The sequence below is a fragment of the Tenrec ecaudatus genome, chromosome 6 (assembly GCF_050624435.1).
Source record: "Tenrec ecaudatus isolate mTenEca1 chromosome 6, mTenEca1.hap1, whole genome shotgun sequence".
Taxonomy (NCBI): domain Eukaryota; kingdom Metazoa; phylum Chordata; class Mammalia; order Afrosoricida; family Tenrecidae; genus Tenrec; species Tenrec ecaudatus.
In genome coordinates this window covers 124,301,992-124,326,201 of record NC_134535.1, presented here as the reverse complement: position 1 = coordinate 124,326,201, position 24,210 = coordinate 124,301,992, and the positions used below count along the sequence as shown (strand labels likewise).

At 38.2% G+C, this 24,210-nt stretch overlaps 1 protein-coding gene across 2 annotated transcripts in view; it reads left to right on the top strand.

Moving 5' to 3' along the window:
• RIMKLB (ribosomal modification protein rimK like family member B) overlaps window positions 1-24,210 on the top strand; it is a 56,721-nt gene that overhangs the window by 11,533 nt on the left and 20,978 nt on the right. For both annotated transcript variants that reach the window (XM_075552093.1, XM_075552092.1), the window contains exon 2: window positions 5,207-5,439. In XM_075552093.1, coding sequence (XP_075408208.1) covers window positions 5,265-5,439 — 175 coding nt within the window. In that variant the 5' untranslated portion in view covers window positions 5,207-5,264. The remainder of the gene's footprint in view (window positions 1-5,206; window positions 5,440-24,210) is intronic.

Here is a 24,210-nt window from a genome sequence, read left to right as displayed (position 1 = left end):
TCTAGGAAATGAAACAAGAATCTTTTAAATTAGCCTTGGTGACTCACTCTCACTCACTCTCAAACTCACTCTCTCTCTTTCACTCTCACTTTCTCACTCACCCTCACTCACTCTCTCACTAACTCACTTTCTCTCACTCACTCTCTTACTAACTCACCCACCCTCCCACTAACACTCACTCACACTCACTCTCTCACTAACTCATTTTCTCACTCACTCTCTCACTAACTCACTCACTCACCCACCCACTAACTCACTCACTCACTCACTCACTCACTCACTCACTCACTCACTCACTCACTCTCTCCCGCTAACTCATTCACCCTCCCACTAACTCTCTCACTCACTCACTAAATCACTCTCTCACTCACTCACTCACCCTCCCACTAACTCACTCACTCACTAAAAAAAAGAAAAAAAATTAGCCTTGGCTAGTGGCATAGTGGCCTACTTACCAAGCTGCAAACCATAGGGTTATAGGTTAGAATCCACCAGTCACTTCCATTGGAGAACGATGAAGCTGTCTCTGCTTAAAGATTTAAAGACCTGGGAGCCAATAAGTGGCAGTTCTACTTTGCTCTATATATCTCCTACTGGTGTGCTTATCTCTATCGAAGTTCCCTTATTCAAAGGAAATACTACCTTCGAATTGTCATTAACATTTATTTAGCAGTTAATACACATTTCTCAGATCCTGTAGAAAACTAAAGAAATACAGCATGATAGGAGTCAATTGACATGAGTTTACATTCTAGCAGATGAATTACTGCTTGTATATGTTTCTATGTGTGTACATTTACAAACCTTACAGTTATTTGACACTGCTGGAGATAAAGTACCATATATACTTGAATATACGCCGACCCGAGTATAAGCCGAGGTACCTAATTATTACCTGGGAAACCAGAAAAACTGATTGACTTGAGTATAAGCCTAGGGTGGAAAATGCAGAAGCTATTGGTGAGTTTCAATAATCAAAACAAATGAAAATAAAATTACTAAAAATTGAGACATCAGTGGGGTAATGTATTTAAATATTTATTTTAAATAAAAGGACAAGTCAGTTAACATTAGTAAGCCAGCACAGTAAGTGGAAAATAGGTTCAACAAAAACAATAAGGTATCAACAATGATAACCTTAAGAGAGTACTATTCCCTCAGCAACCAAGCTAAAATGTAGAGTTAAAATCCTTCAAAACTGGATTCCTCATCATCATCTGTATCCCAATACAGAGCTTCCTCTGGTGTGAGGTCATCATAGACGCTGTCCTCACTGAGATCGCCGTCATCACCATCACTGCTGTCATTTTCATACAAAGCACAGTCTTCACTGCCATCCACAGCATTACTAATACTACATTTCTGGAAGGCACATCGCACCATGTCTTCTGGAATGTCTCCCCATGCATCTCGAACCCACTTTGCTTTTAACTCTATGTCAGACTTCATGAGATTTCCTCCTTTTGTTAGTCGGGTGTGACCAGATGACATCCATTCATGCCACGTCCTTCACACACGGTCTTTAAAAGGCTTATTCAAAGATACATCCAGAGGCTGCAGTACAGATATAAGCCCACCTGGAATATCAGCTAAAGTAACTTTACTAGATTTTGCCAATTTTTTTTTTATGTCATCTGATAGGTGGGCTCTGAACATATCCCAAACAAGTAATGATGGCTTTTTCTTTAAGGCTGCTCCTGGTCATTGGTTCCAAATTTCTTCCAGCCATTTTTTTGTCCCGTCTTTATCCATCCAGTCTTTAACATGTGCACGCACAATAATTCTTGGTGGGAAATTAATCTTTTTAGGCAAGCTCTTTCTTTTAAAAATAATGACAGGACGCAGCTTAGTTCCATTAGCCAAACATGATAGAACAACTGTAAAGTGGTTTTTTTTTTTTTCGTTTCCTGTGGTTTTGAAAAAAATGTTTTTTTCTCCTAAACTTGCCATAGCCTCTGTTGCTTGGAAGATCAAAAGTCATGGCAGTTTCATCCATATACCCAATATCTGCCAGGTCATAATTATAAATCCTTCTTTGTTTTATAAGAAATGGCTGGAATGACATAATTTTTGCTTCGAGGTCTTGTGACAATTTCTGGGAAATCTTTGTTCTTTGTCTCAAACATAGAGGTCAAACCTATTCATGAGTACACCATCCCGCTGATGCAGCAAATTTTTCAATGCCTGCTGCTTTATATTTGTCATCCTTAGCCATATGTAGAGCATGTATGTGGATTCCTATGCATGTTACACAGTAATCATTTTGATGACACTCCATAACCCATTTATGCAATTCAATCTAATAGAGCCCCATAAAAAGACGTTAAACCATGACAAACGTTTTTAGTTTTTGGAATCTGTTCCAAGTCAGCCTTCATTTTCCGCCACTCCCTCACTTGCTTTTCCTCAACACAGAATTCCCTACTTGCAATCCTGTTATTGCTCTCTTCTGCTCTTGACACAACCTTCATTTTGAAACCAACCTCATATGACTGGTGTTTTTGTTTTGTTTCAAGAATATCCATTTCTAATAGGATAAAAAACAAGACTTTGAAAAAGAACTTTCATGGTAATGCCCCCGGGAGGAGTGGGGGATGTCCGTGCTGGCGGGGGATGCAGGATGTGAATTAACACAGACCAGAGGGGAGAGAAGGAGCATAGCCACATACACATCCTTACCAGTTCAGCTGCCAGTGTAAATGCATCACTAGGGGTGCTTCTTTGAATTGGCGTCGTCCACGTCATAGGACGGCTCTGATTGGTTAGATGTGAGTAAACAAACATTCAAAGCCCTGCAGTGTCAGCAGGGCTTGAACAGCGGAGAAACAGCAATCACCCACGAGATAACAGCACAGCACTCGTCCATTTCTTCGGGTACCCTAATGAGATGTTACATCTTGCTTGGGTACCACTGACCCATATATAATCCGAACCCGTTTTTCAGCACATTTTTTGTACTGAAAAACTTGGCTAATACATGCGTATATACGGTATTTTCTTATAAATAAATGCTTTTATGGGCCTCCAAAGTTTAGCATTTAAGTGCCAGTAAAATAACTATTTTATACAGGACTCTTTCCTGTCTTCTAAATAATGAATATAATTTATTAAATAGTGAATAGAATATAACCTTTAAAGACTGAAGATCAGAAGTTTGATTTTCACTTTATCAGTGTACAATTGGGCTCTTGTATTATCTGCTGGTATGTGTTTGACTTCTTAGCATTTTTTGTTGGTTTTTCTTGGTAGGATAGGAAGATATTTTCTGGATGTGGACAGCTAGTATTTTTAAAGACATTCAGTAAAACCAATATTTTAGTGAATGAACTGGGGTTGGTTTTTTAAAGGTTTTTTCCTCATTTATAATTAATTTGATTAAAGTTATGTGACAATGACTTTGTTGATGCTCAGTAATGTAGATTTTGCTATCTTATTATCTAGATACTTAGGACTACATTTTTAATAAAATATACAAAGAATTTGAATGTGAAACTACAGAAAAAATGAGTATATATGATTGGGGCTTCTAGTGATTGGAGATGTATCAGGATATATTAGTCGTGATTAGAATTTCAGCTGTTTCTGTAAATATATATTATAGGGATATAGGTTTATGTACATATATTTATATGTGGGTGTTGGGCCTCTACTCAAGTGCGCCCTCAATGCAGGAACACTTGGTTCTTATAACCTGGCATTCCATGCTGCTCACCTTCTCAACGTGGTCAAACAAAATGGGGCATAAGCAAATGTGGTGAAGAAAGCCAATGGTGCCCCGATATTAAAAGATAGTGTTTGGGGTCTTAAAGGCTTTAAGTTAAACAAGTGGCCATCTCGCTGGAAAGCAACAAAGCCCACATGGAAGAGGCACACCAGCCTGTGTGATCTCAAGGTGTTGATGGGATCGTGTATCAGGCATCAGAAGACCCAGAACAATCATATTGATGCAAACAAGGGGGTAGAGTGGAGACCCAAAGCCCAGCTGTAGACAATTGGACATCTCACAGAAGGGTCACAAGGAAGGGCCAAATCAGCCAGGCTACAGTATAGCACCAATGAAACATACATTCCTCTAGTTCAGCGGTTCTCAACCTGGGGGTCACGACTCCTTTGGGGTTGAAGGTCCCTTTCACAGGGGTCACCCAATTCATAACAATAGCAAAAGGACAGTGATGAAGTAGCAACGAAAATAATTTTATGGTTGGCGGTCACCGCCACATGAGGAACTATATTAAATGGTTGTGGTATTAGGAAGGTTGAGAACCACTGCTCTAGTTCCTTACTGCTTTCTCCCCGCCACTGTCATGACCCCAGCCCTACCTTAACAAATCCGGCTAGATGAGAGTATATACCCTGGTACAGATAAGAGCTCTGGACACATGGAATCCAGGACAAATAAAACCCTCGGGAATAATAATGAGAGTAGCAATACCATAAGGGTAGGGGGAAGGTGGAGGAGACAGGGGAACCAATTTCAATGATAGATAGCACGCACACACCACCCCACCCCCAATGCCACGCCCTGTGACAAACAACAGAAATGGGTGAAGGGAAACAGCAGATGGTGTAAGATATGAAAATAATTTATCAAGGGTTCATGAGGGTGGGGGGGGGAATGAGCTGATACCAAGGGCTCAAGTAAAAAATGTTTTGAAAATGATGGCGGCATATGTACAAATATGCTTGCCACATGGATGTATGGATTTTTATAAGGGCTGTAAGTGCCACCAATAAAATTTCTTAAAATTAAAGGAATTTCAGCTGTTTCATATCAAGAAGGGGTTTGTTTTCATTTTTAAAACCAGTGAAAAAGATGGTCAAATTAGACTATTGTTAGATTTTAATATACGGAATAGCATTAAACATTTTTCCTAATATGTATAATTTGCTAATGCATAATTTGTTAAGTTGTATGAGAGCTTTAAAAAGTTGGGGTAGGATTTGTTATCTTTAATTTCATGTTTCCACTAGTTGAGGACCCCCACATTTACCAGCCTGGTAGATAAATCTTGTTTCAACAGAGGCTGCCATTTTCCATTATTTTTAAAAGCATTAAAATTTTCATTTGAATGAAAGGGGAAGAGGTATACGTTTTCTTGACCTTTTTGTTTGGATATTATTAATATAGTAGGATTTATATGTATAAAAACCAAAAACTAAGTAGATTTATTGATTCATTTGTACATGTATCTTCTTTTCCTTCTAGGTACGAGTGCACATTCAAGAGGAACTAGTCCAGGAAAAGGAAGAACAAGCAGATCAGGATGTGTAGCTCTGCGAATGCCAAGTTGTGGTTTTTGACAGACCGTCGCATCATGGAAGACTACCCCCAAAAAGAGATATTACGTGCTCTAAAGGCCAAATGTTGTGAGGAAGAACTTGATTTGAGAGCTGTGGTGATGGATGAGGTGGTGCTGACAATTGAGCAAGGGAATCTGGGTAAGATAAACTAAGAAATCTTTGCCTTTGGCTAAGAAAAGCCTATGGAAGCATATAAGTAGAATTTTTTAGACTTTAAGGCTTCACAAAGTTCATGGAGAAATTAATGAATTTTCTTCATGAATTTTTGAAATGTTTTTGTACTTCATAACTGAGTGACAGTATTGGGTAAGAATATAAGACCAAAGCACATTTTAGATCATTTGCTCGATTTGAAATTGTGGACTCATAATGAAGCTTAAAACTAAATTCGTTGCCAACAAGTCAATTCTGACTTAAAGGTATGCTGTAGGGCAAAGTAGAATTACTCCGTAGGGTTTTCGAGGTGACAAATCTTTACAGAAGCAAACTGCCTTATCTTTTTCCTCCTGAGCATCTGGTGGATTGAAACTGGACTTTTGGTTAGCAGCCCAGTGATTAACCCATTGCACTACCAGTAGCATCTAATGAGGCTACATGGGTTGATTTTCTTAATATTGAGATGAAGAACAGCAGTTATTAGGAGAATTGATGGCATGTTAACCAAAGAAAAATCTTAATTTCATGTGATAATTTATTCATAGGCTAGTTAATAGATCCAGACTCTTCCCTGATAAGGAAACATTACTTTAAATTTTAGAGCCCTGTTAATATGTTGGGCTGCCAGCAGTAGGGTCAGCAGTTTGCATCCTCTGGCTGTTTTGTGGGAAAAGATGAGGTTTTCTGTTCTTGTCAAGATTTATAGCCTTGGAAACCCAAAGTGGCAGTTCTACTCTGTCCTATAGGGCACTATGAGTCGTAATTGACTTGATAGCATTAGTTTTGTTTGTTTGTTTAGAAATAGGTTTAAAATAAGTAGAACCTCTTGGTGAACAACCATTCTTTTTTTCTCTGCCCTTTTAACATTTGTTTATTTCATCCTTAGTGTTTTCAGCAGTTACTGTGTTAAAAATGTCTTTATTAGTTTCATTAGTACTCATTCATAATTGTAGTTACTACTTTTCTAATTTATTATTATTATTTTTTTGTTACCACTTTTCTAAGAATGATGCTCAGTACTTTATTTTCAGTCTATTTCTCTTCCTTAACATATGAGGGAGCTTGGAGTATTTATGAGAAGTGGCATAAAAGTCACTCTGTCACATTTTCCCACAGACTTCTGGTATATGTTACTATGTATGAAAGGTAGGAAAACCAAAGGTTGCCTTATGAAACTACTCATTTCATACGCATTTTAGTTATTCTGGGAAATTCCGTATTGCTAATAAAAAGTGCCAATTGTGGTTCTTAAGTATTTTTTATCATCATGGAATTCATATGAAATGCCACTAGTGATGTTGGAAGTGCTCCCTAGAATCAAAGAAAAAGGCATGTGACGTTTACTATAGATTGAGGTCTGCAGCTGCATTGCCCATCATTTCAAGATAAATGAATCTAGTGTAAGGACCATTGTAAAGGACGGAAAGAATTTGCTTTACGTCTCTATATAAAAACTCAAATAAGCCAATCTTTAAAATTCTTAGGAAGGAATGCATTTGTTAAAGCAAAATTTAATTCAAAAATGACTTAATGAGTACTTACAATGTACTGACATTGTAAGCTTTTTAATATTCAGTTGTAGATAGCCAGGAGGGCTTGGAAAAGTGATCTGTATCCAAGACAGGTCAGGGTTAGTAGCTGTATTCATTAGATGAAAGTTTTGACAAGTATTTAGACATTTAGTGTTATTCCTGTGGAAAATGTCAGTCTTTCAGGAATGAACCTATTTTTCCTTAACTGCATGTGTCTTTTAATATGTATCATGGAAGGTATCTTGGGGAGTTGTTCAGGAGAACATGTACTATCAAATCCTTTTGAAATGAAGAATATTAAAGCAAAGTAAAACATGTTCCATCTAATTTTCAAATATTTTTGTAAGGAGGGAGGTACCATTTTTGGTTTTAAATTCAGCCAGGAAAGGAATTTTAGGAATTATGAAGTCTTCCCTCTTGCTCTTCCCATCCCCACTGGCCTTTAAAACATCACCAATCTATGAGGTTATCTCTTGCCCAACATAGAGGAATAAAATTCTAGTTCATTGCAGTTCTGTATGCCATTCATTAATTTTTGGTGTCTTATTTTTCATTTTTGTCAATTTCTTCCACTGGTATAACTCACATTTTGAAACTTTGAATGCGTAGTTGAGCTCTAGGTTATCTAGTTGGGTGTCGAGATAAATTGCTGAACCTTTATTCAGCTTGTTTCAAATGATACACCGTATATACTTGTGTATAAGCTGAGTTTTTCAGCACAAAAAAAATGTGCTGAAAAACTGGCGTTTGGCTTATGCATGGGTCAGTGGCATGAATGAATGTCATCTGGTCACGCCCGACTAACAAAAGGAGGAAATCTCATGAAGGCTGACATAGAGTTAATAGCAAAGTGGGTTCGAAATGCATGGGAAGACATTCCAGAAGACATGGTGCGACGTGCCTTCCAGAAATGTAGTATTAGTAATGCTATGGATGGCAGTGAAGACTGCGCTTTGTATGAAAATGACAGCGGTGATGGTGAGATCTCAGTGAGGACAGCGTCTATGATGACCTCACATAAGCTGAAGCTCTGCATTGGGATACGGATGATGATGAGGAATCCAGTTTTGAAGGATTTTAACTCTTCACATTTTAGCTTGGTTGATGATTGAGCTCAGGGAATGGTACTCTTACGGTGTCATTGTTGATACCTTATTGTTTTTGTTGAACCTATTTTCTACTTACTATGCTGGTTTACTAATGTTAAATGACTTGTCCTTTATGTTTTTTTATTTAAAATAAATATTTAAATACATTACCCCACTGATGTCTCAATTTTTAGTAATTTTATTTTCATTTGTTTTGATTATTGAAACTCACCAATAGCTTCTGCATTTTCCACCCTAGGCTTATACTCAAGTCAATCAGTTTTTCTGGTTTCCCAGGTAGTAATTAGGTATATACTCAGGTCGGCTTATATTCGAGTATATACGGTAATAAAACTTTATAGAAAGATGAAGTAATAAAATTCTGAGACATTAGGAACCTATAAAAAAGTTTATGGAAAAATTTTATCATAGCAGTCTTTAGTGAAAAACATTGTAATCAATGATTGTTTTTAAAAAATTGAGACATCAAGAAGGCTAATAGTGCAAAATATTTAGTGTTTCAGATATTAGATATTTTTTATTAATCAGTGACTAAAATTGGTTGTTTTTGTATATTTTCTACGGTTGAGTAATCTGTGAATTTTTGTAAGGATCTTTGTTTATACCATTGATTTTTGTTCCCTTAGAATATAGATTCCCAAACTTATTTGGCTTACAGCCGCTTTTCAGCAGAAACAACAACAACAAAAACCTCAGTGCCCTCCTCCCAGTGAAAAACTTTTTGTACTATACCTCATAACCCAGGATCAGGCTTAAGTATCTGCTTTGCAGCCCTTCAGGATTGTACCATCATCCGAGGGTGCCCACTTGAAGATAGACTTCTTAAAGAAAATTTTTGACAGAGGAACAGTTGAGTCAGGATATAAATAGTGTCATGAGGTTCTTTGGAAGTATTGTGAAATCACTTCCGGAAAGATTGTATAATTTATATTCCCCCTGCCAAGAAATTAGCATCTATTCCTCTACCTCCATTGGCCCTTAGAATACATAGAAATACCTTTTTCAGGTTAATAGGTAAAAATGGCTATTTTATTAAAGTATATATTTCATTACCTCAAAGGAGTCGTTTATATTTGGACAGTTGTGAATTCCATAAAGATTTGGTTTTTTCTTTGGCTTTTTGGTTCAAATGTAGTCACAGTTTACTTCCATAAATAAAAAGAAATGGCTTTAAAAGTTTCAGAATTTTTTTAATTGTTTAGCTCAGCAGAGGCACTTAGAAGGAGTTAACTTTTCAAATTATTTTTTGAAAATGTGTTTATTTACTTAAAATAAAAAAATATTCTTGCTGCCAGATGGAGAAAGTAATAAATACCAACAAGCAAGCTGGATTATGCCTTCCCTGTTCCAATTAACCATTGGTTAACATTTTGGAATTCTTTGTAGCCCTTTCATGAGTCTTGATGTCAACTAAGTACAGAATACTCTAAGGCAGTGCTTCTCCACCTTTCTAATGCTGGGACTCTGGAATACAGTTCCTCATGTGGTGGTGACCCCCCAACCATAAGATTATTTTTGCTTTTACTTCATCACTGTCATTTTGCTACAGTTCCTGAGTTGGGCAACCCCTGAGAAAGGGTCACTTGACCCCCAAGTTAAGAGCTGCTGCACTAAGACAGAAATGCAGGAGAAGAAAAAGAGAAGACTGAGATCGTTTGCCTGCATCCTCATCCTCTGACTATATGCTTTAAATTATGTCTAGTAGGGCGACAGGGAAAAGCACCTCACCTACTCATTGGGGCATACATTCTAAAGGCCCATACAGAAGTTCTCATTTTGGTAATGCCTTGGCCTTTGGAATGAGGCTGCTTACTAGAGGTGCTATTTATTAGCTAGACCTTTAAAAAATACAAATAAATAACAAGGAATTAAGCTTCAAAGGGAGTATATAAAATATGTAATTAGCTTATGGGCAGCAACCGTTAAGGAACTTGATTTATCTGTATGCTAAATTTATTGTTATTCTACTTCATTTAATGTTAAATATGTGAGAGGATGATTACAGATTTCATGTTTTACATTTTTTCTTTTAGGCATCATTGTCCTTAGATGGTGCAAATGGTATGTGCTTGCCTACTAACCTGAGGGTTGGCTGGTATGAAGCCACCCAATGGTGCTACAGAAGAAAGGTCCAGTGACCTTCTTCTAAAGATTATAGCCAAGAAAATTCTTTTTTTTTTCCAGCCAAGAAAATTCTATGGAATAGTTCTAGTCTGTGTTGTGCTACCATGAGTCAGAATTCTGGCTTATTGTCCCCATTATTAACCTGTTCAGTGGAGCCGGCGGGCTGATAACAGTTTTTACTGAAAGGTATATCCCTCAAATAGTAATGTTTTCCTGCCCAAGATTTGAAAACCATTGTTGGTTCTTTGAATTGTAGCTTACAAGATTGGACTAACTTTTAAAACTACATGGCCTGTGCTTGAGACATTTTATTGGTTTTATAATTAATATTTAAGGATGTTAGGTAATACTTTCAGTTATGAGTTTACTAGCCTTGCTCTCTTACCACCTAAAATATTTTTAACTTATGAAAGAGTTGGAAAAATAGTACAAAGAATTTATATATACAAATTACTCAGTTTCACCAATTGTTACTTTGCTTTACTACTTCTACAGTTGTTTCTCATTATTCACGCTAATTTTATGAGTATAAAGTTGCCATTAACACTGAATTACTGAATACTGAGCTGCTGTTCTTGAAGGAAATGCATGGTTATGTTCTTGTGAGCCTCTAAGCATTTTGGTCAAGTCAACAGTATATAATCTTTGTTTTATATGTGTGTCTGTTTAAGACACCTTAATCTATACTTCTTGCAAGTAATTGTAAGCAATATTTTATTACAATGAAACTAGATATGTAAAAACACTGAGAGCTTTGATCTCGAGTAAGGTGAGAATACATCTTTTTTTTAAAGATCATTTTATTGGGACCGCTTACAACTCTTGTTAGAATCCATACATAAATTGTATCAGACATTAGTACATATATTGTCATTCATTCTAGACATTAATTTTCTATTGAGCCCTTGGGATCAGCTACTCTTTCCTCCCTTCCCTACCCACCCTCATGGCCCCTTGATAGATTATATATTGTAATTATCTTCAAATCTCATACTGACAACTGTCTTCCTTCCCCTTTGGTTTCTGTTGTTCTTCCCCCTGGAGCGGGGTGTGTGGTCATGTACCATTTATTGAGATCAGTACCCCCTTCGTCCCCATCTCTTTCCTCCTTCCCCCTACCATTTTGGTGTTGCTATTCACATTCCTCTTCCTAGGCTCCATGTATCGTAAGCTTTATCTCTTGCCTGTGCCTATGTACATGCTTCGGTACAGTCAGAGTGGGAAGCAGCACTAGGGTCATGATAGTGGGTTGGGGGGAGGGTGAGGAAGCTTTAAGGGACCAGAGGTATAGACAGTATATCTTTTTGACTTCATCTCCCAACTATACTTTCATTGTTTGTATATTCGTTGCCATCTCATGAATCTACAAATTTATTTACGTTCCTATCTTTTCAATACTTTCATCATACACTATGAATGCACTTTAGCCTTTATTGAGTCTCACATGCAGATTGGTGAATTTCCTCTTTCTTTTTGGGAATGTTGTGTTATTTTTGAGTCATTAACATTGAACTTGGAATGACATTTAACCCATTCCTGAACAAAACTTATCTAACACCACATGTATTTTCTTTATAAGGCTCCTTTCATTCCATTTTAGCGTAGGAACACTAGCCAGCACGTCGGTACTATCCTTGCAAGTCAGTTTGAGTAACAGATTTACCAACTAAGACCACAAAAAGAGACCGCAAAAAGGACACTTATTTACAGTTTTAGAACTGAAACAAGGTAGAACATTGGTTTGTTCAGCCTCACTTGGGAAATTGGTAGTTCTGGCAGCTTACATTTTTCCCCATGAACTATGCAGTCCACAAATGCACAAGAGTAATGACTTTTGGGCTAAAATAAATTGTAGCAATTAGGCGAATGCAAATACAAAACCCATAGATAATAAAAGACACCATAAGATCAACTCAGTTCCCCACACTGTAACCCCAAATCTTTGCCAGTTGCTCAAGAAACATGAGCCATGAGCTTGCTTGTTGGGTGGCATGATCCTCCCATTTCTAGGTTTAAGGAATGAGAGATGGTCACTGGTTGATGGATATGACTCAACTATAGCTCAGTAGCCAGCCTGCCCCTGTGCCTCCCACATACCCCCTTCCCGGTTTGGTTTCAGTGCTTTAATAGTGTTTCAGAATAGTTGGTCCCTACCTATTTTTAAAAAATCATTTTATTGGGGGGTTCATACAGCTCATCACAATGCATACATACATTAATTCTATTGTTCTTTTCTAGGAGCACTGATGACCTAGTTTGGGGCTGCAATTTAAACTAAGGTCAGAAGTTTGAACTGCCAGGTGCTCTATGGGAGAAAGTTGAAGTTTTCTGCTCTCATAAAAAGTTATAGTGGGTGGGTGGGCGGGGGAGGGCGGGAAGTTATATTGGCTGGGCGGGGGTGCTGATATCAAGGTCTCAAGTAGAAAGTAAATGTTTAGAAATTGATGGTGGCAACGTATGTATAAATATTCTAGATAAAATTGCTATATGGAATGTTAAAGAGCTGTAAGAACTCTCAATAAAATGCTTTTTTTTAAATAATAAGTTTTGCAATATAAAAAAGAGAGTCTGAAAACCTCACAAGGGGCAGTTCTACCCTATTGTAAAGTGTTGCTATGATTCAGAGTCTACTCAATGGCAGTGAGTTCGGAGTTTTCTTACTGTTTTCTAGTACAGTTGTTTTGGTGGAAGGATGTCTTTTATTTTCTTCTGACCACTTTGCATGAGGGCACTTGGATTGTATTAATTCATGGTAATTCTGTCTTTTTAAGCAAATAGCATTTGTTGTATTGGTTTTTGCAAACTATATACCCCCCTTGTGCTTTTGTTTCCTGTCAGTGCTGTATACATGTGTGCTTATATGCAAAAAATATGAGATAAACACAGCATGGCCTAGACTGAATCACTTGGAAACTAGGACTATGGTCCCAACCAAGCTGGACAATGGAATTTATAATTGCATATTTTCTTCAGTAAAAACGTGTTGAAAATAAGTTGGTGGGGAGAAGGGTGTGGTGAGCTGATGGCGTCATGGACGGGAACAATTAGGGAATTGAAACCGCATCTATGAGAGGGTAGAGATACTGTGAATATTAGAGCAACACCAAGATAGTGGAGAGGAAGCACTAAGAGGTAGAAGAAGGAGGGAAGTGATGGCGGGCAGGAGGAAGCAAAAGGAAACAGGCAAACTCTAGGAGGCAAAGGCATAGATAGGGATATTAACAGAGGTGTGCACTTAAGTAAATACATTAATCTATAAAATAGAGGTATTGGCCTTTGTACATATGTATATAAGGCAGTACACTGAGGCTGCAGATGGGCCTTGGGTCTCAGCTTATACCTTCCCTCAATACAAGAGCACTTTGTTCTAACAAATTGGCATTCTGTGATGCTTACCCCCACCCACCCCCAACATGATTGCTGAAGACAAAGTGGGTACATAAGCAGATATAGTGAAGACAGGATGGTGCTCGACTAAAAAGATACAGTGTCTGGGGTCTTAAAGACTTGAAGTCAAACAAGCGGCCAACCAACAGTGTAGCCCCCATGAAAGAAGCACGCCAGCTAGTGCATTCATGAGGTGTCATCGAGACCGGGCAATGAGCGTCAGAAGATTCACAACAAGCCGTAAACAAACAAAAATGCATTGGTGAGAATGGAGGTGGGTGGGAGCAGAGATCCAAAGCCCATCTGTGGACAATGGAACATCCCCCTACAGAGGAGTCGCAGGGAGTGAATGAGTCAATCAGGGTACAGTAGAGCACTAATAGCTCACACAGTATATTTCTGATCCCTTGAGGCCTCCTCACCTCCCCACTATCGACTCCAGTGCTTTTTCCCACTCTGGACTAGACGGGAACATGTACATAGGTATAGGCAAGTGATAAAACAACACCTGGAACCCAGGAATAGGAATGGAAATAGAGATACCAAAAGGGTGGGAGGAAGGAGGCAGGGGCGGGGGGAGAGGAAGGGTACTGACTGCAATGAATGGTGCATAATCACATACCCCATCCAGCACACACAAACCAGGGGGGAAGGAGACAGCGGTAGGTGTGAGATTTGAAAATAATTAACAGTGTAATTTATCAAGAGGCCACAAGGATTGTGGGAAGAGCTGATCCCAAAGGCTCAATGGAAAGTAAATGTCTAGAAAGGAACAACGGAATGTATGTACTAATAGGTTGGATACAATTGATATATGAATTGTAACAAGAGTTGTAAGAGCCCCCAATAAAATCTTAAAAAAAAAAAAGTTGTTTATATAATAAAGGGAAAACTTTTAGAGTTTTAGATCACTAGAAATATTTTTTCCTTGTGTACTCAAGTACCCCATTATCAAACTACTAGTTGCTTGAATTTTATTTGTTTGCATGTTAAATCTCCATTTTTGTTCTTAACTCGGTGAGAGACTTGAATAACTTTTTTTTAAAGTTTCATTGGCACCTAATCCACATATCATACAATTCAGTAGTTCAATTGTTCAACCATATCAAGAAGGGTACCAGCATCACCACAATCAATTTCAGAACATCCTACGCCCCTAAAATCACCTTTAAAATTAGTTGTGTAATCACAATCAGTTCTAGTGCTCCCTCTCCCTTCCTCCCTTCATTGTTTACTCCACAAATCCCCATACCCTCCCTACAAGCCCTTACCTCAGTTATTATCTCCATGCATCCACTCTTATTCTTCACAAACTGGGAAACCTAACAGAAACAATTAAAAACAAAATTTTAATAAAATGGTAAGGATAATATAATAATAATAATATAAAGTACAAATAATTGATAAGAAAGGGTCCCATCATTATTTTAAAAGCCAGGGAAGAAATGTTTGTTCTGGAACAAGAAGTACTTGGCACCTAGAATAAATTCCGGTTTGGTCTTCTAGGAGGTCTACAGGCCAAGTATTGATATCAATCCAGCATAATCAAGATTACAATGGTCTCTGCCTGGTAGTAAGGCTGTTTGAGACTCTCTCCTGTGGCTACAGGGTATTTGTCAGCGACTTAATCTAACTATGCAAATGGATTCTGGGCACACATTGTTCTCCATAGTCTTCTACAAATTGTGTGTTCGTAATTTTAGCTCTGATACTTCTCCCCTCGCCATATTTGAATTTCGGATCACACAAGCTGAATGATACTTTGAACTTCCTGCCAGTATTATCCCCATGCTATTACAGTGAATGTTTGTCACTTCTATCCCTTTCTAAAACTATACAGTAAACAAGGAATTGCATTAGTTGTGTGTCTAATCCTTCAAGCTCTTTCAGATATAGGGATTAGATTCCTTTTGGAAATAGCTATACTTTAATATGTGAGGTAGACTATTGTAGATTAGGATCACATTGTGATACTTAGTGCACACGCTTGACATAAATCTGATCTGAAAGGAAAGGTTCAGATTTTATTCCCTTGCTAAACTTGCTAGTTAGTTGTTGATTTTAATATTCCCAAGTTAAGTGAATTTTTCTTTTGCAAGTAAACAGTTTTTGTTTTTAACCACATAAACACTTTTAAATTTGTGTTTAGGTAGTCTAATGTGTATGAACTGGAATCTAACTGGTTGTATTTTATGTATCGCTGCCCACTAATGAGGTTTAGTCTTTTTATATATTCCTTTAGATATCTTTGAGAGAACTGGTGGCGTTGGTTACGTGTTGGGCTCTTAACCACAAGGTCAGCTGCTCTGGGGTAGAAAGATAGGCAATTTACTCTTAAAGAATAGCCTTGGAAACCCACTGGGGCAGTTCTGCCCACTGTTAGGTATGTTCTGAATGAGTGGGGCTCGACTCCATGGCAGCAAGTTTGGTGTTGGTTGTATATCGTCATTGTTCAGTAAGTAATGCTGTTCTTTTGCACTTGAGTTGTCCGGTGATCTTTGTTGCAATTGTCTCATTTGGGCTACCCTTTCATTTAACTTAATAATTTCAAATTTTTTTTGAATTAGGTGATGGTTTACAGAGCAGATCATCAGTTTTACATTCAATTATTCATACACTTCAGATCACCCATTACAGTCTTCCTCCCTGTTCTTATACCTCCTTTCCTAACTCTGTATTTTGTCCTTGTTAAATGCTGCCTAGGGATAACCCTTTGTTGATTATTCTAACATGGGTAAACTCATTTCCAGACTTGAAGACTGAGTAAGGGCCAAAGACTTGAGAGTTCCACCAGTATGTTTCCAACCAGTAAACCTGACAAGTTTTAGGATTTTGAATTTTGTTCCACTTTTTCCTCCCTTCTATCCACTCCTTTGAAATGTGAACTTTTAACTTTCTTAAGGTGTCTTGATAAACTTAAAAACCTAATTTTAATGTAGCCCACTTTGATGTGTCAGGAAAGAACACCGTTAAACTTTGATACTTTTTCAAATGTTTTTAAGCAGTATTTTTAACTTTGTATTTTTCTTTTAAAGTATGTCTTTTCTTGACATACTACACTAGATAGAACCTCTAATACCGCGTTGATTGCAATGACTATAGCCTCCTACTCATTCCTCATCTCTGAGAAAACCTTTCAACACCTGACCGCTAAGTACGATGTTAGCTTTAGATTTCTTTCTTTAATTTTTATCTTTTACTTTCTAGTACACATGGAAAGTTCCTTCTAGTATGTGTGTGTGTGTGTATGTATTTAATCAATACTTATTTCATCAAACAATTTTATATACCTGTTGGGTTGTCATATTTCTTTTCACTTTTTTCCTGTTAGCTTGAATTATATAATTGGCTTTTAAATATTAAACTAGCTAGAACTTGAATATATGCCCAACTGATAATTAATTACTATTGCTGGACTTGGATGATATTTTTGTTTAGAATTTTTGTAATTATTTGAGAGGGTACTCCCACAAAACCAGAATTTTTTTTTAAAGCTATGTATTCAAATTTTTATGAAACTACGCTATCACTTTAAAAGTACACTCCAATACACGTAATAGATTTGTCGAATCTGTGATTCCATTCTTGGAAACATTTTTCAAACTCTTCTGTTTGCATGGCTGAAAACAGTACCTCCCTCATTTTTTCTCCACCTCTTCTAAGTCGTCAAATCGATGTCCCTTCAGGTCCCTCTTCATTCATGGAAACAAAAACAAGTAGCAAGTAGCAAGGTCAGGTGAGTAAGGTGCATGGGGCAAGAGAGGCATGCTGTTTTTTTGTTTTTTCAAAAAATTGCGCACTGTGGTGGCAAAATCTGTTGCCTGTCTGCCACAAATCAGGCCTTTTTTGGTCAACAGTCTGACCTGGTAGAAAGGATGCCAAACATACTATGAGTCAACATTTTTGTCTGTTTGGGAAGTTGACAGACACCCAGAACGAGGATTGTCATCAATCAACATTTCACCTTTTCTGAAATGAGTAAACTACTCATACACTTGAGTTTTTCCTATAGTACTGTCCTTGTAAGTTGTGTTTAACATCACAACAGTTTCTGTGCCATCTTCCCCCCGAGCAGAAACAAAATTTGTCACATTCTGTTCTCATTTAAAAAATGAGGTTCGAGTGGAACTTTTTACAAAAAAAATGCACTGTGACCAGAGAGAACACAAGCAATGTCACTGGGGACAGTAACTCAGTGAGTTTCTCAATGCTCACCTAGTGGGAAAAATGCTTACTACAAAAGCTCCGCTCTGCACAGCTCAAGTTTTTGGAGGTTGCCCTTTGTATTTATGAAATTGACTTGTAATTGTCCTGTCTTGCAATGTAATTTTTATTGGCCTCATAAAGTAGGCTTGGATGATTTTGTTTTCTAGGAGGTCAAACATTTATGGCCTATTTTCTTAAGAATGTTTAGCATTCAAATGTTTGTATGCTTTCCCACTTTTTTATTATTTCATAGCTTTATAAAAATAGTCTATTTACTGCCTATAATAATACCAAAAAATAATTTGAAAATTAAGTATAACAAAATATAATTACATATGCTTGCTCTTAAATGATTAGATTAAAATCATATATTCCATTTACCCTCTTAAATCTAGCTGGCAAAAGAGATATGTAGTAGTGACATTCAATTATCATTAAATAATCAATGTAAAGAGGAAAATACCATTATATATGCAATGATCTCCAAAAGGAGTGGCATTTTTTACTTTGCTCTATGAAGTAAGTCTATAGGAAAATAATGTACAGAAATAAAACAATTAGACACAAAATAAAAAATATTATCTAAAGTATGAGTAAAGAAAACTAAGCTAGCTTATCATATCATCAACTGGAAAAGTGCCAACCTTTTATTATTAAATACACAAACTAATTATTAAATATATGAATATACTCAGCTCCAATTCTACTCCTAGCCTATTTTTATTTTGATGTTTGAGGTTTTCAGTAATTTAGAAGAGTATGGTTCTTTACACACAGGTGTGATGTATTTAATGTGTGATGTATAGTTTAGTGCAATATCATTTAACACTGGTTCAGCTTTACAAAGACAGATGCAAACAAGTGTACAATACATAATTTTTAAAATATAATTAATTTTATTGGGGGGCTCTTCCAATACACATCAATTGTATCAAGCGCATTTGTACATATGTTGCCATCATTTCCAAAACATTTTCTTTCTATGTAAGCCCTTGGTGTCAGACCCTCCTGCCACCACTACAGTTCCCCATCCTCATTAAACCTTGATAATTTATAAATTATTTTAATTTTCATATTTTATACCATCCGCTGTCTCCCTTCATCCACATTTCTGTTCTCCCCCCCCCCCCCCCCCGGGGTGGGAGAGTGGGGTGGTGTGTGTGTGTGTGTGTGTGTGTGTGTGTGTGTGTGTGTGTGTGTGTGTGTGACTTGTCAATCAGTGCAATTGGTTCCCCTTTTCTCTCACCCATGGTATGGTTACTCCCATTACTGTTACTGAGGGATTTATCTGTCGAGAGCTCTTGTGTGTCGAGAGCTCTTGTCTGTACCAGTGTACATGTGCCAGTCTGGCTATATTTGTAAGGTAGAACTGGGGTCATGATAGTGGGGGAAAGGAAGCATTAAAAAACTAGAGGAATGTTTATCAGTGCTATACTTCATCCTGGCTGACTTGTGCCTGCCCTGTGACCATTCTGTGAGATGTCCAATTGTCTACAGATGGGCTTTAGGTCTCCACTCCACCCCCACCCTTATTCGCATCAGTATGATTGTTTTGGGTCTTCTGATGCCTGATACCCGATCCCATTGAAACCTCGTGATCACACAGACTGGTGTGCTTCTCTATGTGGGCTTCATTGCTTCCCTGCTAGATGGTCGCAAGTTTAACTTCAAGCCTTTAAAAACCCCAGACACTCTATCTTATATTAGTTGGGCACCATCAGCTCTGTTCACCACATTTGCTTATGCACTCGTTTTGTCTTCAGCAATCAGGTCAGTAAGGTGAACATCATAGAATGCCAAGTTATTAGAACAAAGTGTTCTTGCTTTGAGGGAGGACTTGAGTTAGAGGCCCAATGTCCGTCTGCCACCTTAATAAACATAAATATATGTACCTAGACCTATATCCCTATTATATATTAATTATTTATGTATATACATGCCTGTATTTATACCCCTGAAAATGTCTTTTGCCTCCTAGTTCTTTCCTCTGTTTTCTCTTACTTTCCTTCTGTCCCACTATCATGTTCCACCTTCATTTGGCTCTCAGTATTTTCTCTGGGCTACATTGCACTTGATCAAACCCCACCAGGCATTCTGTGGCCTCCTCACCATCGATTTTAGATCTCTTGTTCCCTTGTCCCTGGGTTTATTGGTTCCCCTCTGCCTCACCTCTACATCCCTCTCTACTCTGTTGCTCCTCAGAACCGTTGGTCTCATTTTCTCCTCAGGATTATAAACAACACTGCTGATCATATAGATGTAGACATGGGGCAGTGGGAAGCCTATAAATAGTTTCAGGTCTGTATGCTGACCCTTTTGAATATTTTCGGATCTGGTCTGATGAGTCAGAAGTCTGTTTTGGGGGTTACTTGGGTACTTTGTTGCTTTGTTCCCCTTGGTGCTCTCCTGGGCTCCCTTCCTGTTTTGCCCTGGTGTGTGTGGAGGTGGGTCACACCAGGCACAATTTCCTCACTGTTTGTGTAGTGCTGTGGGTCAGTGAGGGTCATCATGTCTCATGGTGGGGGTCAGCCCTACTGTCCTCTGCATTGGCTTCTCTGAGCAGGAATGTCATCCTTGAGGTTTGGTGAACCAGGATGTGGTCCACTCTCCCCTTTTCTCTCCCTCTTAGTTTGCTCCAGTATGGTCTGGGCAGACCCGCCACTCCCCTCAGGCCATATTTTTTCAATGCTGTACTATAGTTTATTCTTCAGCAAGGGTGTCAATGTAGCTGGCATTGGGGCCGGCCCTGAACAATGCTTAATTTTTAAGTGACTCTGTAGTTCAAGATAAAAGTAGATTTCTCAGAGGAAGGGCCTAGGAAGCAAAGCAATAGATAGAAGTATAAACATAGCAGTGTATATATGTAAATACATTAATCCCCAAAAATAGGTATTGGCCTATGTGCATATATTTATATGGCAATACACTGAGGTAGTGGACAGACTTTGGGCCTCTGTTCACACCGCCCTCAATACGAGAACATTTTGTTCTAACAAATCAGCAGTCAGAGATGTTCACCCTCCCGACACAATCACTGAAGACAAAACAAGTGCATAAACAAATGTGAAAAAGGCGGATGGTGCTGGGCTATTAAAAGATATAGTGTCTGGGATCTTAAAGGTTTGAAGTTGAACAAGTGGCCATTCAGCAGAAAAACAAGTCCACGTGGAAGAAACATACTGGCGGTGCGATCGTGAGGAATCATAGGGACCAGGTAATAGGCATCAAAAGACATATAACAAACAAAAACATTGTTGAAGATGAGGGGGATTGGAGTTGAAATCCAAAGCCCATCTGTAGACAATGGAACATTCTCCCCACAGAGGGGTGACAGGGAAGGAATGAGTCAACCAGGCTGTGGTAAAGCATGGATGAAACACAATATTTCTTTGGTTCCTTGGGGCTTTGTCGTCACCCCCAGCTTTCATGACCCCAGAGCTGCCTCTCAAGGCAGACTAGACCAGAGCATGTACACAGGTATAAGGACTGGGGACTCATGACACACAGAATCCAGGAACAGGAGTGGGAACAGTGATACTACAAGAGTAGGGGGCAGGGGGGAGAGGAAGGGCAAAAGGGATAATGGATTGCAATGATCAACACTTAACCATACACCCCTCTTCAGGGGGAAGAACAACAGAAAACATGGGGGAAGGGAGACAGCAGTTGATGTGAGATATGAAAATAATTTACAATCTCTCAGGTTATGGGGGTGGGGAGGAATTAACAAGGGCACAATATAAAGTAAATGTCTAGAAAAGAATGAAGGCAACATATGTACAAATTTGCCTGATGTAATCGGTGTATGGATTGCAACAAGAGTTTGTCCCCAATAAAACCTGTTCTATTAATTTCTTCTGTTGTTTTCTGTGCTACTCTCACTATCATTGGTTTCCCTCTTTTTTACTCATTTGATACGGGTCAGAGTTACTTGGTTGTTGGTGAGTCCACTCAAAAGAGCTGGGTCCAGCCTCTGAATCTGAACCTTAGTTCATTGAAGAAGACAAGAGGAGTTATTAGGAAGCCCAATGATCTTGCATTGGATTATTCCACTGAATTTATTGTAGAGAAAATACAGTAAAGCCACATTGCTTATTGAATAGAATGGTTTGTGTTTTGAAGATCTGCCCACAGCTGCTGCTTTTCTGTAGCTATCCGAATTTATTTTAGTACAGTTCTCACAACTTTGGCTTGTAACTAACTCCCAAGTTGATTTTGCTCATTTATTGGCCTTTCATACAAATTGATAGCATTCAGCAAATCTGTGACATAAGACACTAATTCTAGATGTTTAAAGCAGACAGATCCAAGACTTGAGCTTCTTTTCTAGGTCTTTGCAGGGTCACTTTGGTTAATAACTCAACAGGATGGAACAGTTCTCTTCTGAAATTCAGGCCTCTAAATTTTGTACAAGCGGTTCTGTGGGATTCCTCCAGAATCTGGAACTTCCCTTTGGCCCTGGACTAAGAATGGAGTTTTCATCACAACCCTAGCGGGGCTGAGGATGAGAATGAGAATGCCGGCATCTAGGGAGCAATGTCTATTGTTTCTATCTTTTTTCTTTTAACATTTTATTAGGGGCTCATACAACTCTTATCACAATCCATACATATACATACATCAATTGTATAAAAGCACATCTGTACATTCTTTGCCCTAATCATTTTCAAAGCATTTGCTCTCCACTTAAGCCCTTTGCATCAGGTCCTCTTTTTCCCCCTCCCTCCCCACTTCCCCCTCCCTAATGAGCCCTTGATGATTTATAAATTATTATTTTGTCATATCTTGCCCTATCCGGTGTCTCCCTTCACCCCCTTTTCTGGTGTCTGTCCCCCAGGGAGGAGGTCACACGTAGATCCTTGTAATCAGTTCCCCCTTTCCAACCCACTCACCCTCTACCCTCCCAATATCGTCCCTCACACTCCTGGTCCTGAAGGTATCATCCACCCTGGATTCCCTGTGCCTCCAGCTCCTATCTACACCAGTGTAAAACCTCTACTCTATCTAGTCTTGCAAGGTGGAATTCGGATCATGGTAGTGGGGGCGGGGTGGGGGGGGGCGGAGAGAGGAAGCATTTAGGATCTGGAGGAAAGCTGTATTCTTCATTGGTGCTACATTGCACCCTGACTGACTCATCTTCTCCCCTAGACCCCTCTGTGAGGGGATCTCCAGTGGCCGACAAATGGGCTTTGGGTCTCCACTCTGCACTTCCCCCTTCATTCACTATGTTAAGATTTTTTTTAATGATGCTTTATACCTGATCCCTTTGACACCTTGTGATTGCACAGACTGGTGTCCTTCTTCCATGTGGGCTTTGTTGCTTCTGAGCTAGATGGCCGCTTGTTCACCTTGTATCTATCTTAAGAGGGGTGTTCAACAAGGGTTTTTAATGAAAGAAAGAAAAAAGGATGGTACTGTCTAGATGTAGACAAGTTGAAAGAGAATATTCAAACATGCAGAGAGCTTGAATATATTTATAAAAGAAGGTAGCCATGCGTGCTGAATAAAAGATGCTTTTAAAATGGCACAGCTAGAACCTGATCATTTGTTTGCATACTTTCTATTATCCTCTTTTTTTCTTTTTGACACATGACTGTCAGCTGCAATGCAGCAGTGCTCAATGATAATAAGGTGAGCTGTTAGAACAGTCTTTCCTTTGTTTCTTTCTGTAATATGGATGAGGGAACTAGAGAAGGAATTCTCTTGAATCCTCATTTCAAAAAAAACTTAGAAAATTAAAAAAATATTTTCTTTACCTGGGATTAAAAGATTGGTAAAACTAGAAGGCAAGATAATAAGGAATTAGAAGGGGAAGGATTCATAAAGGATTCTAGTAGAAAACAAAGTAGCAAGCAACTAAGCTGCAGTGAAAGGTATATTCTTATAAGAATATAATCTTATATATTTTTGACATTTGATAATAGATGCTTTGAGTTCTTAACTGGCCTTACTTAATAAAGATTTGTGAAATTCTTGAGAATTATCTACCCTTAATATAATTTTTTATTGCTAGTTGTCCTGTTCTCAAGTTTAGATAATTAGGTAATTACTTTTCCTCATCTGTCTTTGATTAGTTTAGGATCTGGTGGAGGAATAAAACCATGATTTAAAACAAACAAACAAACAAAAAAAAAACAGTATAAGGGGACAGATAGGTAAGATACATATGTAAGGATAGCTAGGAAATTCAGTTCTGCATGACCCCTTTGCTGCAGTTTTTCTTAGTTAATATTTGGACAGATTATTTAGAAAATAGTGATTTTAGCATCTTAAAATTTGCAGAACGATCATTTTGAAGTTTGAATATGAAGAATTTATGTGCATGAAATACCATTGTTGACAGCGAATTGAACAGCGGCTTTGTCAGTTAAATAATGAGTCAGTTGTGTGTATCA